The sequence below is a fragment of the Xenopus laevis genome, chromosome 6L, assembly GCF_017654675.1.
Source record: "Xenopus laevis strain J_2021 chromosome 6L, Xenopus_laevis_v10.1, whole genome shotgun sequence".
Lineage (NCBI taxonomy): Eukaryota > Metazoa > Chordata > Amphibia > Anura > Pipidae > Xenopus > Xenopus laevis.
In genome coordinates, this window is record NC_054381.1 from 145,231,917 (window position 1) to 145,254,014 (window position 22,098).

The 22,098-nt window shown below is 40.6% G+C and overlaps 1 protein-coding gene across 2 annotated transcripts; it reads left to right on the top strand.

Annotated features, from left to right (window-relative positions):
* The first annotated feature begins 983 nt into the window (after positions 1 to 983).
* On the top strand, positions 984 to 21,850 carry ebag9.L (estrogen receptor binding site associated, antigen, 9 L homeolog). Of its 2 annotated transcripts, none has more exons than XM_018266526.2 (8): positions 984 to 1,170; positions 2,886 to 2,948; positions 5,735 to 5,830; positions 9,857 to 9,935; positions 17,291 to 17,440; positions 18,557 to 18,673; positions 19,330 to 19,421; positions 21,245 to 21,704. In XM_018266526.2, the coding sequence occupies exons 3-8, from the start codon at positions 5,748 to 5,750 to the stop codon at positions 21,363 to 21,365; spliced, it is 642 nt and encodes a 213-aa protein (XP_018122015.1). In that variant the 5' UTR covers positions 984 to 1,170; positions 2,886 to 2,948; positions 5,735 to 5,747; the 3' UTR covers positions 21,366 to 21,704. The 2 variants fall into 2 exon arrangements, with proteins under 2 accessions (XP_018122015.1, NP_001086399.1); NM_001092930.1 differs by having other exon boundaries at positions 1,094 to 1,177; positions 21,245 to 21,850.
* The last annotated feature ends 248 nt before the right edge of the window (positions 21,851 to 22,098 follow it).

Here is a 22,098-nt window from a genome sequence, read left to right on the forward strand (position 1 = left end):
TGTGCCGAGGGGTAAGCAGAAAGTTGAGGGCATTTCCCCAGGGGGGGGTTTAAATTGTTGAATTCTCCTTTAAAGGAGAAACAAACCCCTTACCCCAGATAGACCCCCCTCCCCCCCCAGTTTAGGTGCCCCTGGGCAAATTCCCCTAACTTTATACTTCCCCCCCGTGCCGATTCAGGGATCGGAATTCACGGCAGCCATATTCCAGGTCTTCGGTAATCTGACAACAAGACCGGCGTGGCGGCTCATGCGCAGTTGGAACAATTTCCCGGTCCGCGACAAAATTAACGAAGTTGCTGAAGAGCCGGAAGATGGCTGTGGTGGACTCCGATCCCTGAATCTGCAATGAGGGGTAAATTAAAAGTTAGGGGCATTTGCCCGGGGTAGACGCTAGGCTTGAATAGGGTTGCCACCTTTTCTGGAAAAAAATACCGGCCTTCCAATATAATTATCTTTTTTTTCCCTATTCATAACATCATTTTTACCGGCCAGGCCAGTAAAATACCAGCCAGGTGGCAACCCTAGCGCTGGGGGGGGGGTCTATGTAGGGTGGGGTTTGTTTCTCCTTTAACAGTTACAAGGTCTAAATCACCCCTTAAAAAAAAAAAAAGATAAAAAAGATACCCTGGGGACCCAGGGCAAGAGTAGAGCTTCCCACAGACAACATCAAACAAATCACTATACTCTACAGACCCCTGGGTTTCCCAAAACAAAAATTAAAATGAACGAGCTTTGAAAGCCAAATTAAAACAGGATTTCCTTCTCTTTGGTAAAGACTACTTTGCAAGGAATTCATTAGCACACATCTTTTGAGGAATGTATTTTCGAATACATCAAAGAAAACGTTTTTTGTTTTCTAATCCCACTTCCGCGTCCCACCATTGATATTTCACTAACAAGGACCTCTCGAGTCGCGAACTACAGAGCGCACGGCTTCCCAAGCTGCTTTGCGCTAGCTCTTTTGATACTTCCGCTTTGACAGCTCAGACGGGAGCGTCGAGACGTAACCAACGTGGTGACGTAACACCTGGGAATCGCCGGGCCTTGGAAGCTGAAGCGCTGTGTGCAGCACATTCCGTGTACTTCCTTCCAAGTGATACCGGAACCATGGACCCTGCAGCTGTGGGTGCACCCGTCCTTCCCTGCTAGACGGCCAATGGAGAGTTGGTGGTATGATGTAAGCATTTATAGGGGGAATCATGTGGGTTGCCTATAGTCAAGGCGAAGTGCTGTCAATATGACTTTACGGCAGGGGACGTGCAGGTTGCAGCTGCTGTTGGAGCAATCGATGGACATTTACCGTATTGTATATAAAACAACCGGCATTAGCACTCCCAGCATTCCCCTGACTTCTCTGAACTGCAGCCTCTTGTCATCAGAGGATGCTGGGGGTTCTTGTCTAAAGAAAACTTCCCCTTTACATGAAACGTTGGTGTAGTCTTCATCTACTTCTTAGCAACTTTCCTCTTGGTCTACATTATTTATTTTCTCTTTTATATTCAAGGGGTTGTTCCGTTGACTTTTAGTAGGATGTAGAGAGGGATATTCTGATACCATTTGCATTTGCTTTTTATTTGTGGTGTTTGAGTTATTTAGCTTTTTATTCAGCAGCTGGCAGTTTCAGCAATCTGGTTGCTAGGGTCCAAATTACCCTAGCAACCATGCATTGAACAAGAGACTTGAATATGAATAGGAGATGAGTAATATAACAAGGAGATAAGCAACAATTAAATGGTAGCCTTGCAGAGTACAGGTATGGGACCTGTTATCCAGAATACTCAGGACTTGGGGTTTTCTGGATAACAGATCTTTCCGTAATTTAGGTCTTCATACCTTTAGTCTACTAGAAATTCATTTAAACATTAAATAAACCGAATAGGTAGGTTTTGCTTCCAATAAGGATTAATTATTTCTTAGTTGGGATCAAGTACAAGTTACTGTTTTATTAGTACAGAGAAAGGGGAAATCGTTTTTAAAAATTTGGATTATTTGGGTAAAATGGAGTCTATGGGAGACAGCCATTCCGTAATTCGGAGCATTCTGGATATCGGGTTTCCGGATAAGGGATCCTATACCTGTATTTGTTTTTTACATTTGAAAGCTGGAAAGAGTCAGAAGAAGAAGGCAGATCATTTAAAAAGTATAAAAAAGGAAAAAAATTAAGGCCAGTTGAAAAGTTGCTTAAAATTAGCCATTTTGTAACATACTAAGGGGATTATGTATTAAGCTCCGAATACCCGAAATAAGAAAATTTCAGATTTTTCCTACCTTAAAAAAAAAATCATTATTTTTCGGGATTTATTAAAGTCCAATGGTATGAACACTTGGAAAAAAAAATGTAGGCCAGTTGAATCTGGACTGCATAGCTGGCAATTGGTTCTGGATAGAAATGTAACTCTAGTCATTGCTTGAGTAAATTGTGAGTTGAGTATTGAAGCAGAAGAAAGTGTACGGAGCTGAGAGAAGAGCATTGTATAGATCAGAGAATAGCTGGGGGGAGGCTTCAGAGCAGCCAGGTGTGAAGGGCTTTGAATAACCTTAGGCATTCAGAACAGACATACACACATGGAAACAGTCTAAACAATTCATTGATCTATTTAAATGTATCATTATTTATCTGTATAGTCCCTGCCCAGTGAAGCTTACAGTCTAAGGTCCCTATCACATTCCCACGAGAGTCGTTTTCATCAGGAGCCAATTAAGCTGCTGGTATGGGGGTTAGAGTTGGGGGAAGACCTGAAGGAAACCCAGACAGATACTGGGACAACATACATATTCCGTCGGCCTGGTTGCAATTGATCTGTTTCATATGGCAGCATTAGCTACTGACCAATTGCCACTTCATTTCCTCTTTATAATTGTTTATTTTTTCTCTTTCTCCTCAGTAACAACAGTAAGACGGGATCTCTTTGAGTGGAGCTGTGAATGACTCTGGCAACAGGGATTTGGTAATTCATCCTTTTATCCTATATAAAGGAAAACTAGCTTAAACTAAAAAAAGTAGAGCAGAAATGGTGTGCATTATGTCCTGTGCTTCTGTACCAGCCCAAACAACACAGCTCTTTAGCAGTAAAGATCTTGTATCTCCAAAGATGCCCCAGTAGCTCCCCATCTTCTTTTCTGCTGATTCACTGCACATGCTTTGTGCTGCTGTCACTTACTGAGCTTAGGGACGGACTATGTGTGTGTGTGTGTGTGTGTGTGTGTGTGTGTGTGTGTGTGTGTGTGTGTGTATATTCAGGTATGGGACCTGTTATCCAGAATGCTCGGGACCTGGGGTTTTCCGGATGACGGATCTTTCCCTAATTTGGGTCTTCATGCCTTATGTCTACTAGAAATTCATTTAAACATTAAATAAACCCAAAAGGCTGGTTTTGTTCCAATAAGGATTAATTATATCTTTGTTGGGATCAAGCACAAGCTACTGTTTTATTGTTACAAAGAAAATGGAAATCATTTTTAAAAATTTGGATTATTTGGATTAAAAAAAAATATAGATATAGATAGATAGATATAGATATATATAGAAAAACATGGAGGAACACACCCTAACTTGTTTAGCAACTTGCTTGGGTGCTGGTAAGTAAAGTAACATAGCACCGCACTCGACGGGAATACTTGTGAAAAAAAAGATTTATTGAAAAAAATGCAACTCTTCGAACTCCAACTGTGCTCTTTCTCACCTCTTTGTTATCCTTGAGAAAGAGCACAGTTGGTGTTCGAAACGTCGGATTTTTTTCAATAAAATCTTGATTTTTTTTTTCACAAGTATTTCCGTTGAGTGCCACACTATATATATATATATATATATATATATATATATATATATATATATATATATATATATATATATATATATATATATATATATATATATATATATATATATATATATATATATATATACACATACATACATATATATATATATATATATATATACATATACATATATATATACCCACTGAGCATGTGAGTGTCACAGACACTTTCCAAGATGGTGACCCCCTGTGACAAGTTTGAAGTCCTGAATCATTGCTGCTATTGACAAACTGAAACTTTAGACTGATGCAATAAGTTCTGTATATAAAATTTGGCATTTCTAGATGTATTTTATTTAGGGTTTACTTCACCTTTAAGTAATAAATGCACAGTGTAGAAGTGTGCGTATTTAATCAACTGATGCAAGTGTGGCGCAGACCTTGTTGTCATGAGCAGAGGCCATGATCAAAAACATTTGCCTTTTGTTCAGATAATCATTTTCTACCAACAGAATTCTCTGTCCGGAATATGTTTCACTAGGATTGCATATATGCATCCTTACATCTTTTATCAATGGAAACTCTCCTTGTCCAGAAGAATATTGCTGGGAGTTGTAGACATTAGATAAGTGCACAAGCTTTTCTCTCCTGTAAGTGTAATTACAGTGTAAATAGTCTGATTAGCAGAGACCATTTCCCCACCACTATTTGTAGTCTGGCAGTTGTTCAGCCCCCTCCCTCACCTTGTTCCTGGAAAGCAAAGGAAATTCAAATCCCAGAATCCATCACTTCAGCGTGGAGCAAAGGTGAGGGAGGGCTGAAAAAACTCTGCCTTTCTGGATAACCATAAGGATCTTTCTGTAATTTGGATCTTCATACCTTAAGTCTATTAGAAAATCGTGTAAACATTAAATAAATCCAATAGGCTGGTTTTGCTTCCAATAAGGATTAATTACATCTTAGTTGGGATCAAGTACAAACTACTGTTTTATTATTACAGAGAAAAGGGAATCGTTTTTTTTCTGTATTTTTCTATTCAGCCTTTTTTCAGTCATGCGTTGTGTCTGCCAACAGGGTCACTCAGATCAGCCAGAGCAGAAAGAAAGTAAATAAACTTACACATGTCCGCATTTCTCGAGTTCTAGGCATTGTAAAAGCACACAAACTTGCAAAGTCAAAGCATTTATTATACAGGTATGGGATTGGTTATCAAGAAACCCCTTATCCAGAAAGCTACATATTACAGGAAGGCTGTCTTCCATAGACTCTATTTTATCCAAATAATCCAAATTTTTAAAAACAATGTCCTTTTTCCTCTATAGTAATAAAACAGTAGCTTGTACTTGATCCCAACTAAGATATAATTAATCCTTATTGGAAGCAAAACCAGCCTATTGGGTTTATTTAATGTTTACATGATTTTCTACTAGACTTAAGGCATGGAGATGCAAATTACAGAAAGATCCCTTATCTGGAAAACCCCAGGTCCTGAACATTCTGGAAAAACATATGATCCCAACTAAGAAATAATGAATTGTTACTGGGGGCAAAACAGTCATGTTGGTTTAATTAGCTTAAATTTTTTGTTGTTGTACATTCAAGGTATGGAGATCTAAATTATAGAAATATCCCTTATCCAGAAAGCCCCAGGTCCCCAGCATTCTGGATAACAGATCCCATGCCTGTATTACAGGATTAAATAATTGTTTACATGAACTTACACTTGGGAGCCTCCATGCAGCTTGAAACTACCCTGTCAGGTTCCATGGTACCAGGCAATGGGCATCTGCAAAAGCAACTGCAGGTGATTCCTGTGCAATTCAACAGGAGCAGTTTTGGGTGCATTGGTGCCAGAATCAGGTAACAGTCACCTATGCTGGTGGTTACTCAGAAGGAGGCTGCAGATCAATTTTGGGCAGTTTCATGCTATGTTTTTACCACACATGTTAAGTTTGTTATTTCGTGTTTTTTAGGTAGAATACCAAGATGGCCATTACACAGTTTCGACTTTTCAAGATTTGCTCTTGCTTTGCTTCCGTGCTAGCCTTCTTCAAGAGATTAATATGCAGGTATTGTCAAAATATATATATGTATATAATACACAAAAGCCATGAATATCTTGTAAATTATATCCTTATAAACGGTGAGTTCTGATGTCATTTCTGTCACATGACTCACTGAAACTTGTGTATTATAATAAATAAAGTACCCCCAGTTGTGAAATATGAGGATATTAGAAGTTACCTCGGAGTTCCATGACCTGTATAAAAGCACTCGGCCTTCGGCCTCGTGTTTTTATATGGTCATGAAACTCCTCGGTAACTTATAATATCCTTATATTTTACAAGAGGGGGTACTTTATTCACTATATAATACACAAGAGCCATGACTATCCTGTAAATTATTCTTATGCAGTTTTCCCAGCAAGTCCCTTAACTTCTTATCTAGTGGGCTCACCTTCTTAGTTAGGTCACACCTTAAAGGCCAAATATTCGACAATTCACATAGTATGAAGAAGGCCACAAACATCCACAGTACTGTGCTGCAGCACAGTACTGCGGATGTTTGTGGCCTCCTTCATACTATGTGAATTATATCCTTATAAACAGTGCTTAATGATGTCATCGGTTATAATCGGAACTTAGTGATATCATTTCTGTCACACGACTTACTGAAACGTAGGTATTATAATAAAGTCCCCCCATTGCAAAATATGAAGATATTAGAAGTCACCTTGGAGTTCCATGACCTGTAAAAAAAACAGCCCCCTTCGGCCTCGTGTATTTATATGGTCATGTAACTTATAATATCCTTATATTTTACAATAGAGGGTACTTTATTCACTTCATATATACATTTTAGCTCAGTAAGGTACTCCAGATGAACTAAAACTTCCAGCTATACCTTCAGATACCCATGCATGGGTTCCTTTTGTCTACAATACATTATGGTGTCGTTTTTATTTCTAAATTACACTGTTTACACTGCAAATAATTCACTGCACCATATAGAATTTCATTGCTGAACCAACAAGTGTATTTTTTTAATTTATAATATTGGTGTGTAGGCAGCCTACACACCAAGCACATGACCAGGTAATTTTTCCTGGTCGTGTGCTTTCAGAAAGAGCTAGCACTTTAGGAGAGAAATGCTTTCTGGCAGGCTGTTGTTTCTCCTACTCAATGTAACTGAATGTGTCACAGTGGGACCTGGATTTTACTATTGAGTGCTGTTCTTAGATCTACCAGGCAACTGTTATCTTGTGTTAGGGAACTGTTATCTGGTTAACTTTCCATTGTTCTTCTGAACCTTCCAGCCTACATACAGTCATATGAAAAAGTTTGGGAACACCTCTAAATTCTTTGGAGTTTTGTTTTTCATTGGCTGAACTTTCAAAGTAGCAACTTCCTTTCAATATATAACATGCCTTATGGAAACAGTAGTATTTCAGCAGGGACATAAAGTTTATTGGATTAACAGAAAATATGCATCATAACAAAATTAGACAGGTGCATAAATTTGGGCACCCCAACAGAGATATTACATCAATTAGTTGAGCCTCCTTTTGCAAATGTAACAGCCTCTAGACGCCTCCTATAGCCTTTGATGAGTGTCTGGATTCTGGATGGAGGTATTTTTGACCATTCGTCCATACAAATTCTCTCCAGTTCAGTTAAATTTGATGGCTGCCGAGCATGGACAGTCTGCTTCAAATCATCCCATAGATTTTTGATAATATTCAAGTCAGGGGACTGTGACGGCCATTCCAGAACATTGTACTTCTCCCTCTGCATAACTGCCTTTGTAGATTTCCAAGTGTGTTTAGGGTCATTGTGTTGTTGGAATATCCAACTCCTGTGTAACTTCAACTTTGTGACTGATGCTTGAACATTATCCTGAAGAATTTGTTGATATTGGGTTGAATTCATCCGACCCTCGACTTTAACAAGGGCCCCAGTCCCTAAACTAGTCACACAGCCCCACAGCATGATGGAACCTCCACCAAATTTGACAGTAGGTAGCAGGTGTTTTTCTTCCACCATGCAAAACGCTTTTTGTTATGACCAAATAACTACATTTTTGTCTCATCAGTACAAAGCACTTTGTTCCAAAATGACTGTGGCTTGTCTAAATGAGCTTTTGCATACAACAAGCGACTGTTTGTGGCGTGAGTGCAGAAAGGGCTTCTTTCTCATCCCCCTGCCATACAGATGTTTTGCAAATTGTGCTGAATTGTAGAACGATGTACAGATGCACCATCTGCAGCAAGATGTCCTTGCAGGTCTTTGGAGGTGATCTTTGGGTTGTCTGTAACCATTCTCACAATCCTCCGCATATGCCGCTCCTGTACTTTTTTTCGGCCTGCCAGACCTGGGTTTAATAGCAACTGTGCCTGTGGCCTTCCTTTTCCTGATTTCATTCCTTACAGTTGAAACTGACAGTTTAAACTTCTGAGATAGCTTTTTGTAGCCTTCCCCTAAACCATGATACTGAACAATCTTTGTTTTCAGATCTTTTGAGAGTTGCTTTGAGGATCCCATCCTGTCACTCTTCAGAGGAGAATCAAACAGAAGCACAATTGGCCACCTTAAATACCTTTTCTCATGGACACACCTGCTTATGAAGTTCAAGGCTTAATGAGCTAATCCAACCAAACTCACATAAATTCAACCCTTGATAAATGTGCTTCAAAGTGTCGGCGCTCACATAATTTAGAATCCGAAGCTACCGAACACGGGTTTACTTTTCTTTTAATTTGGACTGCTCAGACATCATCATTGGGCCAGCAGCATCTAGTAAATACATTCTAAAACACAGAGGATGTCAATTCATGTTTCGCACCACCAAAAAATTAAAGTGTTTAAAAGTAATGAAAATATCATGTAGTGTTGCCCTGCACTGGTAAAACTGATGTGTTTGCTTCAGAAACACTACTATAGTTCATATAAACAAGCTGCTGAGTAGCAATGGCGGAGATTGAAAAAAGTCTATTTGGCACAGGTTAAATAGTGGATAACAGATAACACCATTATGTTCTACAGAGCGTATCTGCGGTGTAACCTGAGCCTTTTCTCCTTTGAATGGCTGCCCCTATTGCTACACAGCAGCTTATTTATATAAACAATAGTAGTGTTTCTGAAGCAAACACATCAGTTTTACCAGTGCAGGGCAACACTATATTAGATTTGTATTACATTAATACACTTTCTTTTTTAATGTCACTGTTCCTTTAAAGCAGAATTCAAACCTAAAGTTAAAAGCCCCTACCCTACATAGACTCCCCACCCCAGCAAATGCCCCTAAGTCTTTACTTACCCCTCCGTGCAGATTTTGTCCAGCGGAGCTCACGGCCGCCATCTTCTTTTCTTCGGTAATCTGTGGAATGCGACCGGCATAGCGGCGCATGTGCAGTTTGAACAATTTTCTGCTTCGAAACAACTGTGCAGGCGTCGAAACTTAGGAAAATTGCGCCGGTCTCATTACGAAGATTACTGAAGCAGCTGAAGATGGCGCCCATGAAGTCCGCTGGACAGAATCTGCACAGATGGGTAAGTAAAGACTTGGGGGCATTTTCCCGGGGTAGTAGTTAGGCTGGGTGAGAGGGGGGGTAGGGTTTTTTTAACTTTAGGGTTTAGTTCTCCTTTAACGTCCTTGGGCTTGGGAACAATCCCTTGTACAGAATGAAACTTGGATAGCTAGAGCATTCACATTCTAATTCTGAAGCATTCTCCAAGCTCTGATCTTGCAGTTGGTCACAGGGCTACACTCACATGCACATTATTGATTTTTTTTTTTTTTTTTTGCAATTTTCATGTCCATTGCATTTGGTTCCATCAATAGCGCATTTTTCAGGCACACATTCTCTAAGAAGCGGTTGTCTTATTGGCCCCCACCTGGATAGCACAGCAGGAGGCATATGTTACACCTTCAAGATATTGGCAGCATATGACTCCTAATAACATGAAAACTAAAAGGAAAATAAACGTATGAAACATTGCTTAACGGACTGTCTAAATAACATCCTATTTGTCAAACTGAAACATACAAGTGTGATTACAGAAATAAATATATCGAGCTGTGTTTGTTTTTTCCAGGTCTGGACGAGGCAGGAAACTAAGTGGGGATCAAATAACTTTACCAACTGCAGTGGATTATTCCTCTGTGCCTAAACAGGTAAGTTAACTGGGGCAGTCTGGCCTAACACAATAGCCGATGTTATTCCATAGCCATCCTTATCTCCACTGTGGAATATCCTATATGTCTGTCTGTCTGTCTGTCTCTCTCTCTCTCTCTCTCTCTCTCTCTCTCTCTCTTCCCCCCCCCCTAATTAGGGGATTCCTTTGTACTCTATCTCTATTCTATCTGTAGCCTAGAATATGACAACAGATAATAACTGAAGCCTTGTTTACACAGGTATTGGAAACCCGTTATCCAGAAAGCTGAGAATTACATTAAGACCGTATCCCATGGACTCCATTTTATCCAAATAATCCACATTTTCAAAAGGCACCTGTTGGGTAAAAATGTTGTCCCCCAACCAAAGGTGCGGGCGAATCTTTGGTTGGGGATAATATTTTTACCCAAGAGGTGCCATTTAAAAAGGATTTTTAAAAACTGTACCTTGTACTTGATCCCAACTAAGATATAATGAATCCTTATTGGAAGCAAAACCAGACTATTGGGTTTATTTATTTTGTTGGATAGGAGCATTGATCCAACATCCAAGATCTATACCACAGGTATGGGATCTGTTATCCAGAATGCTCGCTGACCTGGGATTTTCCAGATAATGGATCTTTCAGTTACTTGGATCTTTATACCTTAAGTCTTCTAGAAAATCATGTAAACATTAATTAAAACCCGATAGGCTGATTTTGCTTCCAATAAGGATTAATTATTTTATTAGTTGGGATCAAGTACAAGCTACTGTTTTATTATTACAGAGAAAAAGGAAATCATTTTTGCAAATTTGGATAAATGGAGTCTATGGGAGAGGGCATTTTCGTAATTCAGAACTTTCTGGATAACGGGTTTCCAGATAACAGATCCCATACCTGTACTACTAAAACTCTAGTTAACCAAGATAGAGTCCGGACGTGCAACCCGCTCACTTACCCGCTTGGCTAGGGATAGACGTTATATAAAATAACCTCTCTCGGGGGCGTGGCCGGATGGCAAAGGAGTAAGACGTGTTTGTGTGGAGCTCCGTTCTACCGAGGGTTAGCAAACTGATCCTGCAAGCTACATCGGGATGGGGAAGCATGGTAAAGCGACTGCATCTTCGGGCTCTACTAAACCTAAAGAACCAGCGCTCACTGGCGGCATTAAACAGTTTTTTCCGCGGTCTCAAGAGCCAGCCGAACAACAAGTGGAAAACAATATGGCGGACGCACCCATTGAGAGCCTGGATAACTGCGCAACGCCTGACGATGCGTCTGAGGTAAGCGGGAACCTGGAAGGAATCCTAGCCATACTAGCTCAACTGCCACAGAAATCCGATTTACAGAACTGGGGCACTGATCTTAAGAACACAATATTTTCTGAGACGGCAGCTCTCAAGCAAGATATAGTTTTAATTCAAGACTCGCTTGATGAATTAGAAGACAGACTGACTAAGATGGGCTCTGACACTACTACTAACACTAAAGCTATCCTCAAACATGACCAGGCCATATTAGATCTGAGAAGGCATACGGAGGATTTAGAGAATAGGAGTAGGAGAGGCAATATTCGCATACGTGGTGTTCCTGAAAATATACCAAACGGGGAACTTCGGGATTTGGCCACGAAACTGTTTTCTGAGGTATTGAATGATGCAGATAAGCCGGAGATAGCGATTGAGCGCATACACAGAGTTGGAGTACAAAGGGGAACTAACCCGAGAGACGTTCTTTGTTGTTTGGCACGTTTCGAACTTAAGGAAAAGATTTTACAAAAGGCAAGGGATGCAGATGGCATTCACTTTGAAGAAAATACCATTCATTTATACCAAGATTTAGCCTCATCCACCATTACTCAAAGGCGCCTCCTAAAACCAATTACATCTTCTTTAAGGGAACGTGGCATTTCTTATAAGTGGGGCTTCCCCTTTGCCCTCTTGGCGCACAACGGAGGCAAAATATTTGCTCTTCGCTATCCAGTAGATGCTGCCTTATTTTGTCAACAGCTGGACATTCCTCTTGCAGATGTTTCGGAATGGCGTAACTATATTTTAGGTCCTGCTGATGATGACCCCTTGGCTATGGCTTCAGACGGTCTGTCTACTCCCTCTCGACTGGGGGAGCGCACCCCTTCCAGGCAATGGCGCAAACGATTCAATACTCAATCTCCTGCAAGGCTACCAAGCACTCCCATCACTAAACGGCAATCGTAACTGCTGAATTTACAATTATATTTTGGGTTTTTGCTAGCTTATACTTTGGATTGTTATGTCTTGTTTTTAGTCAGATAAGTCATGTCTCTTATTGTTGTGGTTTTTACATGGGGTTTCTGTTGAGACACGTGGCGCACATCCTGGGGCCCTTTGTCTGTTTCTATTTTCATCTTTCTCTCCCTCCCCCCCCCCTTTTATTTTTTTTTTTTTTTTCTTTCCCTACCGCTTTCTTCTCTCTGCCCCTCTATTTCCTCCCTTCTCCTCCCTGCTCTCTCTTCTTATCTTTTCTATTCTCCTCTATGCGGGCCTGCAGGTTGTGCCCCTGTAAAATTACAAATTTTCTACTGTGCCTCAACACCCCACTCATACATTGTTGTTTTAGCTTTAAACGCAAATTGACTTTCTGATTTGAATGTTATGCCTGATTTTTGCAGAAGGGTTTTATAATGACTTGCTGACAGATTACTGATGTTATTAGACCCTATATGTTTACATTTCCCCATTTATGCTTACTTTTAATTTTTAGCGGCAGGATTCAGCTACTTATATGCATGAGACTCTACTTTAGTTATGGTATTTTTGAATTTTAGTTCTACTCCTGCACCTCTGACACCCCCCAAGGAGGTAACTCCATATACCACACGTACTATCCGAAAAGGCAGACCCTAGGGTCTCCCTGTGGTTACTTTTTCATTTTGTTGTATAGTTTCCATTTGGAATTTTTTCTCCCTTTTGGAGATAGTTATTTAATCCCTATCCAGGTTTATAGGTTATACTATAATGGTTCCTAGCACTTCTACGCCCATCCCCTCGAAACACAAGCAGACACTGAATCTTTATACGATTAATACTAATGGGCTTAATTCGCCTTGGAAAAGGAAGGCATTGTTACAAGAGATGAAAGCTAAAAATGTTCACGTTGCATTGTTACAGGAAACACATTTTAAGGCGAATCACGTGCCAAAGTGGTACGACTCCCATTTTTCTCAAATCATTCATAGCACTCCACAGGCCACTAAAGTTAGAGGTACTGCGATTGTGTTGGCAAATAACTTAGAATTTAAAATTGTGGGTACTGAGTCGGATTCTTTAGGTAACTACACCTTTGTTAAAGGGATCATCCATTCTCACAAATATACCTTTGCCTCCATTTACCTGCCGAATAAGGAGCAAAACATTACTATGGAGCGTATCTATACCAGGCTTTTGGGTTTTGCAGAGGGCACTTTGTTTATAGGTGGGGATTTAAATACCCCGTTGGATCCTGGAATTGACTGCTCTTCAGGTAAATCCTCTCTACCATTCAAACAAATTAAAAAACTCAAGACTCAATTGCATTCTCTACGAGTGGTGGATGGATGGAGAGTAGTCAACCCAACGGTTAAAGATTACACACACTATTCTCACAGCCAAAATACTCGTAGTCGGATTGACTATATTCTGCTTTCTCATGACTCTTTGGATAGTATCATTCACACGGACATAGGTCCGATTGCATGGTCTGACCATGCTTTTGTGTTTTTAAGTATTTCACTATCCACCTCCAATACAAAGCAATTATCATGGAAATTGAATGGTAGCCTTCTGCAGAACCCAGAGGTGTTAAAAAGTTTAACCACAAACACGACAGAATATTTTCAACTAAATGCTAACACGGCCTCTAATGCTATTTTGGAATGGGAGGCATATAAATGCTATATAAGGGGTATTCTGATACAATTTGGCGCAAGACTAAAACGTGATAAAGCTAAAAAGAAACTAGAATTAATACAGAAACTTCAGCGAATTGATACAGCCCATAAAGCCTCTCAGTCGCCTCAATTACTAACTGAACTAACGCAGGCTAGATTAGAACTAAAGGCATTAATACAAACAGAGACGGACCGAGCGGCTTTTGCTCTTCGCAAATTATATTACGATCATGGTAATAAGTGCAGCCGCTTGTTAGCTAGAGCTCTTAAAGCTAAAGAACACAAGAATCATATTTTCCATTTGAAAGACCCCAAAGGATATTTATACAGTTCACCCAAAGGGATTCATAAAGTTATGGTGGACTTTTATCGAGATTTATATAATATTCGTGACACGCACCTCGATTCCTCCCCTCAATCTAACGCTGCCCCTGTTGATCCTTATATAGATTACTTGGAGTCTTCTAACATGTCACAAGGAGATCCCGATTGGCTACAGTCGATAGAAAATGACATCACAGTTTTAGAATTGGAACGAGCTATCAAGGATACTCCTGCAGGGAAATGTCCAGGGCCTGATGGTTTTTCGATGTCTTTTTACAAAACCTTACTGCCCCATATAGTCCTCCCGCTTACTAGAGCATATAATGCGATTAGCAAGGGACATCTATGGTCTCACACTTCGCTACAGGCACATATTAGTCTTATACTTAAAAAAGGAAAGGATCCCGCTTCCCCCACCAGTTATAGGCCGATTTCTTTAATTAATAATGATGTCAAATTAATGTCCAAAATCATTGCAACACGTCTCAAACCTGGTTTAGCTCAACTGATACACTTGGATCAAGCTGGGTTTCTCCCTCTCAGGGAAGCAAGAGATAATTTGAACAGAATTGGTAATATTATTGCGTTGGCTGTGGGGCATCGGGTCCCCCTCTTTTTCCTGTCTACTGATGCCGAAAAGGCGTTCGACAGGGTAAGATGGGACTATATGTTCCACTGTCTTCGGTATATAGGCATGGGCCCGAATGTTATGAAGTGGATCACGTCCCTGTATACTGAGTTGTCTGCTAAAATCAAGATAAATAATTCTCTATCAGAATCTGTCTCACTTCATAATGGTACCAGGCAGGGGTGCCCATTATCGCCGCTTCTGTTCATATTGTCTCTGGAGCCTCTATTGTGTAAAATAAGAGCTAATCTTAATATCCATGGTATTTCCGATGGCAAGGTACAACACAAAATATGTGCATACGCAGATGACTTGCTATTCACGCTTACACAACCTATTGTTACGCTGCCTAATTTGTTACTTGAAATAAAACACTTTAGCAGGCTGAGTAATTTTAAAATAAATTATGATAAGTCCAGCGCACTTAATATCAGCTTACCTCATACTACTTTCATGGCGCTTAGGGATCAGTTTCCCTTTAAATGGGCAAAAGATAAACTTTTGTATTTGGGTATCCACTTGACTCCGAATTTTGCAGATTGGGCTCGTATTAACTATCTTTTTTTGTTGCAGACTATCAAGAGTGATTTGAGTGATTGGTCTAGTAAGGCTTTGTCATGGTTTGGCAGAGTTAATACAGTAAAAATGAATATTTTGCCACGCTTGTTGTATGTGTTTCAGGCCCTTCCGATGAAACCTCCGCTCGATTTCTTCAAACTTTTGAACTCCTTGATCCGGAACTTTGTGTGGAATAACAAAAGCCCTCGGATTAAATTCGACATTCTCACACGTTCTAAAACTAGAGGAGGTACTGGTTTACCAGACTTCAGCAAATATCATCAAGCAAGTGTTTTGCTAAGAATTTTGGATTGGACTTATCATGGCCGCTCTAAAGCTTGGGTCTCTATGGAACAAACATTTTCAGCTCAGCCTCTGCAACTTCTTCCTTGGCTTTCTCCGAAGCATCGCAACACTGATTCACATCATCACCTTTCTAATTATGCCCTCAACGTTTGGGATATGCTTAAGACTAGGAATGGTCTTATGTCGGCAAAATCCTTGCTGACCCCTCTTACGCATAATGCTGACTTTCCTCCTGGTGTGACTAAGGGCTATCTATCTCTTTGGCAACAAGGCACAATAACACAAATTTTACATTTATGCCCCAAGGGAATTTTACCTCATTGGGTACAACTCAAAGAGTTATTACACCTACCGGCATCAGAACTCTTTCGCTACCAACAGTTGGCGAGTTTTATTCGCCCTAAGCTTCCACAGCCCTTGGGCACTTCTATTTTTACGACATTTGAATCCCTGTGTTGTCAAGCAGCTCCGGTCAGACGTAACATCTCATCTATTTACCGGATACTCCTGCCAGGTACTGATGAGCGACTGCCTCCACAACCGCATTTTGCTAAATGGGGCCACGATCTTAACCATCCGTTCTCTGAGCAGGAACAGGAACAGATGATTCTCAAATCCTGTATTGGTCCTAGGAGTTGCCGCATCTTGGAAAGCAATTATAAGATCCTGACGAGATGGTACAATACCCCTACTAAATTGAACAAAATCTTCCCAGGGGTCTCGGATATTTGCTGGCGGTGTGGACTTGGCCGGGGCACATTGCTCCATATTTTATGGGACTGTACTGAAATTCAGAAATATTGGACGCAGCTTCTGTCTGTATGCAAGGAGCAGCTACATCTAGAGATCGAGCTGACGGCGGCAGCGGCATTGCTACATCACAATGATATTTCACCATCCCTTTACAATAAATCCTTGGTTCAATATGCATTGAATGCTGCAAAAATCCTGATTCCTCGTAAATGGAAATCCACTTTGGTGCCTACTATCTCTGAATGGTGGACGGAAATGGAGGAGATTCGAAAGTTTGAGGAGATCCATGCGGTAACCCAAACAGCTATTCGGAAACACTGGGCCACTTGGCTGCCGTGGACTCAATATTTGGAAGGAGCTAGACCCGGTCGCCTAGTTGGCTGCTCTCTGCCAGACCATGACAGGGCCACCTCTTAGGTTAAATCATGTCTGCTATTATTTGCATTTGTTTGCCTCATTTGGTACTTCATTTCGCCTAAACTGTATTTATATTGTCACACTGCTTCCTTTCTATTGTGAATCATTGCTTTTTCAGAATGTATTAGTAAGCCTGGACTGTTCTCCCCCCCCCTTTCTCCCCTTTTCTTACCCCCCTATATCTGTTCTCTGATCAGATTGCACTATACTATGATTGTATACTCCTGGCAGCGTACCGAAGTTAGATCTGTCTGCTCTATGTAAAGATACATTGCTTAGCCTACTCTTAGGATTTCTTGTTCCTATGCAAATCTTGATAACTGTAGTAGCAACGGAAGTAATGTGTTTTTGAAATGTTGCCTTTTTGGCTATGTCTTTTATGGCTATGTGCAATTGCTGTAATGTTTCTTTTTTGCCTGACAAAAAATAAAGATTTAAAAAAAAAAAAAAAAATAACCTCTCTCTATTCTTTATAAAGGTGGAAGAGTGGAGCTCATGGGATGATGACGCCCCCACCAGTGTTAAGATTGAAGGTGGCAATGGCACACTGTCAACACAAAGTTCTGTGGAGCAGGATGAACCAGATTACTTCAAGGATATGACACCAACTATCAGGAAAACACATAAAGTGAGCTAATATTATAATGGCCTATATTGTTTCACACATTGGTGGGTGAGCCACTGGTTAAGAGACATTACCAGTCTAAGCAATGGACTGCTCTACTCCTCTTAAAGGAACAGTTCAGTGTAAAAATAAAAACTGGGTAAATAGATAGGCTGTGCAAAATAAAAAATGTTTCTAATATAGTTAGTTATCCAAATATGTAATGTATAAAGGCTGGAGTGACTGGATGTGTAACAGAACAGAATACAACTTGCTACTTTTCAGCTCTCTAACTACAAGTTAGTCAGGGGATTTAAAGGACCAGTAACGTCAAAAAAATGTTTTTATTAAAAAAACACCAAGACTAATTAAACTTTAAAATTGAACAGCCTTTATTAGAAAATAACTTACTGAAACTCAGCTTGCGCTCCTCTTCAGAAAAGGTGATGCGTGCGGCGCTCTCCTCCCTGCCTTCCTTATAGAAGATAGCCAGGAAGGAGAAATCGAGTGCCGCACGATGGATAGTCACTGTGTCGCCTTTTCTGAAGAGGAGGAGTTTCGGTAAGTTAAAAAAAGGCCTTGCGATTTTAACGTTTAATTAGTCTTGGTGGGTTTTTTTTTTTCGTGGTATACTATCGAATTCTTTAAAAAAAAAATTTTAATGTAACCTTTAATGGGGTCACATGGGACACAACTGTTCAGTGAGTTTGCAATTGATTCTCCACATTCAGCTCAGATTCAAAAGCAACAGTTATGACCCATGTGGCCCCCTTAAGTCACTGATTGGTTACTGCCTGGTAACCAATCAGTGGAAACCAAGAGCGCTGCAAAGCAGGAAGTAGTGTTCTGGCTATTATGTTACACATCCAGTCACTCCAGCCTTTATACATTACATTTTTGGCTAACTAACTATATTAGAAACATTTTTTATTTTGCACAGCCTATCTATTTACCCAGTTTTTATTTTTATACTGAACAATTCCTTTTAATATTCACGGTCGATGCAGTACTTCTGTATACAAAATGTAACCTCTATGATAAATTGTCTTCTTCATTGGAGTCACACTGCCATATTTTATGAACACTCTCTGCTCTGTTGCATTTTACTCTCCCTGCTGATCCCGTTGTTCTCGCATTCAGATTGTTATAAAGAAGAGGGAGCCTGCCAGCTTTGGAAACATGGATTTCTCTGATGGAAGTATTGGATTTTCCAGCAGACTGGCAGCAACTCAGGACATTCCATTCATTCATCAGTCCGTAAGTACAGCTGTGTTTTAATCTGCATTCAATGTGTGCGTAGTCGTGAGTAGGTAGATCAGTGATACGATATCTATTGGATGGTATTGTGGTTTAAACATTCCCCCGTATGTAATAAAAGGCACTAAGTTTGCCCAGGAGCAGTAACCCATAGAAACCAATAAGTTGTTTGCTTTTAAACAGGTGACTAGTGAATGCTTCTTGCCGATTGGTTGATATGGGTTACTGCTGTTACTGGGCAAACCTAGTGCCTTGTATTACATAACCCCCATTCTACACACTTACTCGGCAACTGGAATCTATTTAGGGATGCACCGAATCCAGGCTTTGATTTGGGATTCGGCCTTTTTCAGCAGGATTTGGATTCGGCCGAATCCTTCTGCCCGGCCGAACTGAATGCGAACCCAGATTTGCATATGTAAATTAGGGGCGGGGAGGGAAATAGTGTGCTTTTTTTGTCGCAAAACAAGGTCTTCCCACCCCTAATTTGAATATGCAAATTAGGATTTTGTTCGGTGTGTGGCCGAATCTTTCACGAAGGATCCAGGGTTTCGGCTGAATCTAACATAGTGGATTCGGTGCATCCCTAAATCTATTAAAGGGACAGTTTCATAGACTTGCTTCTTGTATTAAACTTTTTTTATTCGCGATTTCAGGCAGAACTGGGAGATTTAGAAACCTGGCAAGAAAATTCTAATGCCTGGGAGGAAGAGGGTGACGCATCCTGGCAAGCTGAGGAGGTGCTAAGGTAATGGCAAATAGTTGCAAACACCCCCTTCTTTTCTAAAACTTGACAAGCATACATGGCAACTAGCAATGATGTAAAATTGGATGTGGGGGTATTGTCATCACCAGTGAATTTAGCGTTTGTAATCCTTCAAAGGATTCTAATAGTATCCCTAAAGTTTCTAAGAAGCCGCCCCCCCCCCCAAATTGCATGTTTTTTTTTCTTTGTTCTTCTGTTGAAAACCCCTTTAAAATGGTGAGAGCAGATATACTGCAGTATAGTGATGCACAGGTCGAGTATTTCTCGACCCGCACCCGACCTTAACCCGCTCCCTCCCAATCCACAAACAGCCTAGCCCGCTGCTGCCCCTCTATATATAAACCCGCGGCCGATCCGCCCCGCAGTGATGCCACAAGCGGGGCAGGCACAAGTCTATAAATTTCTGGTCCGGAAAATTTTGTGGAGGAATCAGCCCACATCCGCCCAACCCGCGGGTTTCGGGCTGGCCTGCACATCACTACTGCAGTACCACTTCATACTTCAGATGGCAGTCAAACCACTAGAAAACCGATTACCACGAGTAGCTGGAGCATTTGAATTTATATGCTTTTCATGTGGGTGGGTGGGAAGACAGAATCAGGGGCGTAACCAGGGACGCCATCAGGGGGGGGCACAGGGGGTACAAGTATACCGGTCCTGAAGGGGAGCCCGGCAGTGCTAAACTTTTCAAAAGAGCTGGGCCCCCCTTGACCGCACCAAAGCTGTGTCGCCTCCTTCCAAAGTCCTGAACAGCCAAAATGCGGAAGTGATGAAAAGCCGAACACCCGAAGCGGCGAAAAGACCCAAAGTCACGAAAGGAGGCGAAGTTGAGTTTAATTCCTCTTAACACCAATGTGTGTTTTTTGATTTTTTTTAATCTCCTGGCCACCAATGTATTATTTTAATACTCTATAGGCCCCTGCCACCAATGTTTTTTTTAAAAATATTCTTTGGGGCCCCAATTTTTTTTTAAACTTGTAAGGGGGGCTCTGGCACCAATGTTTTTTTTAAAAAAAAAAAAAACTTTTATGGGGCGTCCTGGCGCCAATGTTTTTTTTTTTTTAACTTATAGGTGGGCCCTGGTCCCCAATAGCTTTTTATAACTTGTGTGTGGGGGAGGGGTTACCTTTTTTTAGCGCAGATGTCTGTGTGGTCTTTAACTGTGATTTGGAATGGGCGGGGCTTGGGGCCAGGTGGGAAAATTGTTGTACAGGGCCACGTGATTTCTAATGGTGGCTCTGGGCGTTAGAAGGAAGCAGACCCAAGGAGGTATAGGGGGTCCTTTGAGGCCCAAATTAATGAGCATTATGAATATATACTGGTAATACAGGACAACCTCTTATATGTTGGGGGCCCTCAAATTAATCTACTGTGGGGCCCAGTAACATCTAGTTAAATCACTGGACAGAATGTAATATGCTGTGATTCAGGAAAGGCTGATGCAGCTGTTTTCAGATTAGGGATACACCAAATCCACTATTTTGGATTCGGCCGAACTCCCGAATCCTTCGTAAAAGATTCGGGCGAATAACGAACCGAATCCTAATTTGCGTGTGCAAATATGGGGTGGGAAGTGAAATCCTGGATTCGGTGCATCCCTATTTCAGATACTTTATTGCACCACGGCCCAAATACAGCCATTTTAGTACAGCCCAGAAGATACAGTTGAGGGAAACAAAAACCATAGTTAAAGCCCCAAGTGTAAACACAATTGTAGGCAACGTTGTTGCAGTCGTTGAAATGCAGGTCAGGTATTGGGGTGAAGGGCAATGTAAATTATCCACGTATTCACTTTATCGTTCCAGGCAGCAGAAGATGGCTGAAAGGGAAAAACGAATGGCCGAGCAGCAAAGGAAGAAAATGGAAAAGGAAGTCCAGAGACTAATGAAAAAGGATCAAAATAAAATGGGTGTCAAGTTATCCTAACTAATAGTCTGTTGCTACAGAGGTGCACCGTTCCACAAGCTTCAGGATATTCGTAGCAGATCCCGTAGGGAATCCTGGGGAAAAAAAGAAAACTTTCTTTTTAAAACGTCATATTTTTTTTGAGAAGCGGTGCTGGGATTTCCGGGGGTGATGACCCTTTAAGTTATTCTTCAGATACTGGACATTTACATCAGGGCAAATTCGCCGCCAGGGACTAAAGGCACAGAGCGTTCTAAATTTCACAAATAAATGGGTGTAAATAATTCAGTGGTGGAAAACCTGCTGCTCGATTCATGCTTTCAGCAAATATGGAATTAATAATAAAGAATTTTAAAGAAACGTGAATGCTTTTCATCTATCAGTTACTCTGCATTTGATTTCAATAATCACACATTGGGGATGTATGAAGAATGGCTGATCTCAATCCCTGACTAATTGGGGGGGGGTCTTTATTTTTTTTGTCAATAAACTGTTTTATCAGAAAAGTCTCTCTTCAAATTCTTCTCACAGGAAAATGTTACAAGGTAAGGTTAAAGGGGTTGCTCACCTTTAAATTAACTGTTAGTATAATGTAGAGAGTGATATTCTGAGACAAGTTGCAATTGTTTTTTAATTTTTATTATTTGTGGTTTTTGAGTGATTTAGCTTTTGATTAAAGGGGAAGTAAAGTCTAAAATAGAATAAGACTAGAAATGCTGTATTTTGTATGTATACTAAACATAAACATGAACTT